At 37.3% G+C, this 5,369-nt stretch overlaps 1 protein-coding gene across 1 annotated transcript; it reads right to left on the reverse strand.

The window, feature by feature from the left end:
* Nucleotides 1-3,474: 3,474 nt before the first annotated feature.
* LOC143558724 (phosphoenolpyruvate carboxylase kinase 1-like) lies at nt 3,475-5,017 on the reverse strand. The gene is made up of 2 exons (XM_077047504.1): nt 4,188-5,017; nt 3,475-3,719 (listed from the first exon to the last, which is right to left on the reverse strand). Exons 1-2 carry the CDS (start codon nt 4,975-4,977, stop codon nt 3,664-3,666), a joined length of 846 nt encoding a protein of 281 aa, XP_076903619.1. The 5' UTR covers nt 4,978-5,017; the 3' UTR covers nt 3,475-3,663.
* Between the last annotated feature and the right edge of the window lie 352 nt (nt 5,018-5,369).

The following is a 5,369-nucleotide window of genomic DNA, read 5'->3' on the forward strand; positions in this document are numbered from 1 at the left end:
CCATGATAAACCTGTCGAATAAGAGCAAAATGTTTATGTTGAAAATTGAATATAAGAAAGGCCTAATTGCAAACATAATAGTTCAAAGTAGTACAATAATTGTTCAAAATACAAAGCAAATAAAGGTTCATATAATACGAATCACATACTACAAATCACACCAAAAGACAAATACCGACTGACCAATGTCATCCACTACAAATACCGACATACTACAAATCAAACCAAAAGACAAATACCGACTGACCAATGTCATCCACTACAAATACCGACATACTACAAATCACTCTCCCTACTTAAACATTCCTAATGTCGTCCCGGTCATCTTAATCCACCCTTTCAACACCTCAGGGTCTGATGGCAATGTCATCCACGCTTGTCTCATTTGTATCGACTGACCAAAAATGTTAAATGCTGCCAAAAACAAGGGATCTATAGGCTCTAAGCCAACTAATTTCAACTTATCATAACATTCGTTAGTTGATGGCCCTGTGCTTTTCACCATATGCTTGAGTGCTTGTTGCATATCTTTCGCTAAATCATCTGGGGTAATGGTGGTTTTAGAGGTTTTGGCTTTTTTGTTACGCCTAGCTTCATTATGATTAGAAGTTTGACCCTTATTATTGGAAGGAACTTCATCATCATTTTGAAAGCTTTGTTCATGAGAGTCTCCATCATCATCTTCCGGATTACAAAAGCTACCATCTTGTATCTGAAGTGTTTGGACATGTGGGGATGATGAAACTCCAGATGTTTGAGTAGATGTCCATTGATTACCACCTGTAGCACTAAGCCCTTCGAACAAAGCTATGTGAAGGTCAAGATGAGGCAACGGGCGTGTTTTTAATGACATTGCCCTCGGGTGACCCTGCGCCAAATTAATATGGACTATAATTTATACTTTTCACTCTAAAATATAACACAATACTAAAAACATAAAGAAATATACACCTTCTTAAAATCTTCCCATTCCTGAGGCGTTAAAGTGAACATGTTTGTTTCTGGGTTGTAAAGATTTCCAGTCTTGTTTCGCAAATAACACCATCCTACATATTTTGATTTCATAGTATCAAAAGCATTTCTAATTTGCTTTTGACTTAAATCCATGTGAAATTGTTCCTTGAGTTTCTTTCCTAATATAACCCAAGACTCTCTGCGCAAGCTTTGTCCATTTCTACCTACCCGCCCAATTTCTTCAAGACATGTTTCTAATAAACATTTAATTGCGTCATCCGTCCATTGTTGTCGACCATCATTAGTTTCCATCTACAATTATATATATTCTTAACAATCATTTGTTCACAATACTCAAATAGCATAACAAAAACAATCATGGGTTCACAATACTCAAATAGCATAACAAAAACAAATGGCTTAACAAAAACAAATCAAAGGTGGTTTGGGTCAAATACCATAAACCGACACACTCTTTTTTCTTAAAATGTATTTTCCTAAAGACGAAAGTTTATGGACCAAAATAAAAGAAATCATTTATATATGTTGACTTCTTTAAAAACTACTACCAATCTTGCCATATATCTCTGAAAACTACTACCAATTTCATAAATCTTCAACAACTCTCAAACAAAAACAACCAGACAATCAAACTCTAAAATACACACCTATAGCACATCTGGTACACTAGAATCTATCTACTGATTACAACAATCATAAAGACTAAAACTGGAAAACAAACGGATTCAAGAATCAAAACCCTAAATTAACAGAAGATGAACAAAATTGATGTTTGAGAGAGAAACTGAACGGATTGTATGAATCACGATAAAACTTCTCGACTCTTTCAATTTATATAAGCAGACCAAATCAGCCCAAAACACAACCACCAGAACGAGGTGGTCGAACGGCGGTGGTCGAACGGTTTAATGATGAAGCAGCGGGGGGTCGACGGAGGTGGTCGAACGGTGGTTATGGCGGCGGTATGGCGACCGAACCAAGGGAGAGAGCAGGAGGCGGTATGGCGGTGGTTATGGCGACCGGAACCAAGGGAGAGAGGAAGAGAAGGAGTGTACCTGGAGGAGCAGAGGCGGTGGCGATGGCTGCCGGCGAGTGGAGGAGCGACGGAGGCGGTGGCTAGGGTTGGAAGGGCTGGACGACCGGTTGTGGAGGATGAAGACGTTTGAAGCACGTTTCAATAGCTTTTGTTTTAAGAAGTTATAAGCTGTTTGCAGATCTTATTCTTTTAAAAAAACAAACTGTCTTCACAGCTGATTGTCTGCGCGCCTGCAGACATTACTCTCCTGAAGATGTTTGAAGCAAAAACAAACATCACCTAAATAAGCAAATAGTATTGTTACAGATATAGCATGAAAGACAAAAATAAGTATTTAGATTACTATGACATTAAAAATCATGTGTTTATACGAGTTTTTTCCAGGTATTTTACTTAAAATCAATTTAATACTGAAATTAGTTCTATAGAATCAAACGTCTCTCATCTCCAATACATAAAGAATATTTTGGGTTAACAATCTTTTATTTGCATGCGTGGTTTTTGGCCTAATGATAACAATTTCAATCTTTATAAAGATTTAAAAATATAATAATAATATATACGATTAGAAAGTTAGCCGTTTATAGTTTAAATATGGGAGAGGGGGAAATTTTGATACTGGGTGAGAAGTAGGGATGAGATTGGTACCGTACTGGTACCGAAAATCCTGATTTCGAAAATCACAAATTTTTGGTACTAGTAATGGAACCGTAATCTTCGATTCGGTACCCATAAAAAATTCGTGAAATACCGGTAATCGTACCTATACCGAAACTTAAAACTTTGGTACCGTTTCGTTACCGACGGACCAAATCGATATCAATTTCGATACCAGCACTAATACCAAATTTGCTCGTATATGGTGGGAAGGATGTAAGGGCTGTAGTGAGTAGTTGGGTGGGTCTATGTTGCAAAAGGTGGGGTTGTAAAATGGTTGTACTAGCCACACTTGCTTGTTGAACGATCTATAAGTTAATTTTATTTTTCTATTATTGGTCGTTAAAATGAAAAAGCCAATCTGTATTTGTAATTATTAAAGAAAGTATTAATCGGTCAACTTTTTTGTTGGGTGATACAATTTATCATAACTTATAGTCCCTTAATTATTAATTATTGAATCATATGTGCAAACTACTCTGCAACCAGATGGTTTGATTAAGGTGTTATGTGTATAACCTTAGTCTCAATGTCTAATTAAAACTTAGGCTTCAAACATCATAAAACAATTGCAACATCACAAAAATAATACTCATAACTCTAATATTATTATTATTGAGATTCAAACTTCAAAGGCAAGAAAAACCAAATGAAGGATAAACAGAGGATGATGACATCTTTCAGTCATGAACATATACACCATCACATCACTTTATTCATCTTAACTACCTAATTTCTCTGCACTATATTTTACAAAATTTCTACTTAGATCCTTCCTTCTCCATATACTAGTAACAGAAGAACATGAAGTATCAACCATCTCAGTTTCAAAATACAAAAGGGGGATATAATGCAGACTGACCTCCTCAACTGCAGAAGATTCATTGAACTTTCGCTCTCTATCTTTCTGTTGATTCATCAAGGATTAAAATCAACAGATTAAAAATAAACCATTGTTGATTTCATAACCATATGAGTTCGAACACGCTTTCCACTTAGGTTAGATCCGCCATAGATCGAGTCTCACCTCCATTTACAACCCATGGGTGCCCTGCAGATAAATTCCACAAAATGTTAGACACAAATGCAATTAGTAAATGTTAAAATAGCTACTTGAGCTCGAAATCGATAAAAACCTCGAAATGATCCGAGCTTTTTCAAGCTCGAGCGTTATATGGGAGCTCGTTTACTCGTTGAGCCTTAACTAGCTGTTTTTAAATTTTTAGCTCTTTTGGACTTTGATGTATTAGTTTCACATTGCGCACAGCTAAGCTTTGGCTCGTTTAATGACTATACGAGCTTGGGCCGAGTTTAGACTCGTTTAAGTTTTTTTTTTTCAAAATATATATACAAATAACTAAAAGTTTATATAAATTAATTAATAAATGATAAAAGAGCCCGAACCCGAGCCTTAAGAAAAAACAGCTTGGCTCGTTTTCACCCCTACCGACCAAACACAATCGATGCATTTGAGAAACTAAACCCTACAAATTTAATCAAAACAAAATTAACAACTTACTGAGGACTTGATCGGCAGATAATCGTCTCGAAACATCTTTACACAACATCTTCCTCAACAAATCCTTCGCCTCAGGCGACACGGATCTAAAAATCCTAGTCGGAAACCGCAAATTCCCCCTTAAAACCGCCGCAAAAGTCTCCGCAGGCGAGTCACCGTAAAACGGCGGCACTCCAGCCAACATTATGTACAAAATTACACCCGCACTCCATACATCAACTTTCTCATTATACTCTCTCCCAGCCAAAACCTCAGGCGCCACATAATACGGCGTCCCGACGATCCCCGACATCGACCGGTGCTCATTCATTCCAAACCACTCCGCGGACCCAAAATCCGCCAGCTTCAAATTCCCATTGATATCAAATAAAATATTGTCCGGTTTAATATCGCGGTGCGCGATTCCTAACCGGTGACAATAACTGATCGATGAAATCATAGGTGTAAAAATATTCGCAGCCTCCGGTTCAGAAAACGGACTGGACCGGTTCGAGATGCGGTCGAAGAGGTCAGGCGAGTCACAGAGGTCAATAATCATGTGGAGATAATTATCATCTTCGTATAAACGATGGATCTGTATTACGTTAGGGTTTCCACCGAGGATGTGGAGTATTTTAGGTTCTTTTTGAAGGCACTCGAGGTCCGTTGGATCGGACAAGAGGCGTTTGTCGATGGACTTACAGGCGAATGAGTCGCCGGAGACGGTGGAGTAACACCGGTAGACAACGCCGAACCGTCCGTGGCCGATCTCGTGGCTAATTTGGTAATCGGTGTTTAAAGCTTCCTTCATATTATTATTATTATTATTATTATTATTATTATTATTATTATTATTATTATTTTGTTTAGTTGTGTTGTTACAGATACATGGAAGGTGTGAGTGGGTATTTATAACGGATTTCGGTTGCGAGATGCGAATATTCGTGTTCGAGAACGTGAAAGGAATCGGTGGGTGTACGTTATGCTTTGGGTGTTGTACGTTGAATAATGTGTTTCGTGGAATGTGTTGGTTGTTTGTTTTGCGTGTAGAAAAATCAGATTTTGTTTTCAAGTATCAAATTTCTCACTAATTGACTGGGGATCGGGTCACACCCGTTTGATAAGATATAGAATAAAAGAATATAAATATAAGTACTAGTTTATTTAAAAGGTAATTTCAAATTTTGTTTAGAAATTTGACTT

The sequence above is a fragment of the Bidens hawaiensis genome, unplaced genomic scaffold (genome assembly GCF_021521415.1).
Source record: "Bidens hawaiensis isolate Kalapana, Puna unplaced genomic scaffold, B.hawaiensis_p1.1 tig00019639_1, whole genome shotgun sequence".
Lineage (NCBI taxonomy): Eukaryota > Viridiplantae > Streptophyta > Magnoliopsida > Asterales > Asteraceae > Bidens > Bidens hawaiensis.

Bases quoted from the DNA above. Each gene is read 5' to 3' on its own strand.
- LOC143558724 (XM_077047504.1), bottom strand. From the start codon at position 4,977: ATGAAGGAAGCTTTAAACACCGATTACCAAATTAGCCACGAGATCGGC. The intron at 3,720-4,187 runs GTAAGTTGTTAA...ATTTATCTGCAG, and splicing joins ATCTGCCGATCAAGTCCTCA to GGCACCCATGGGTTGTAAAT.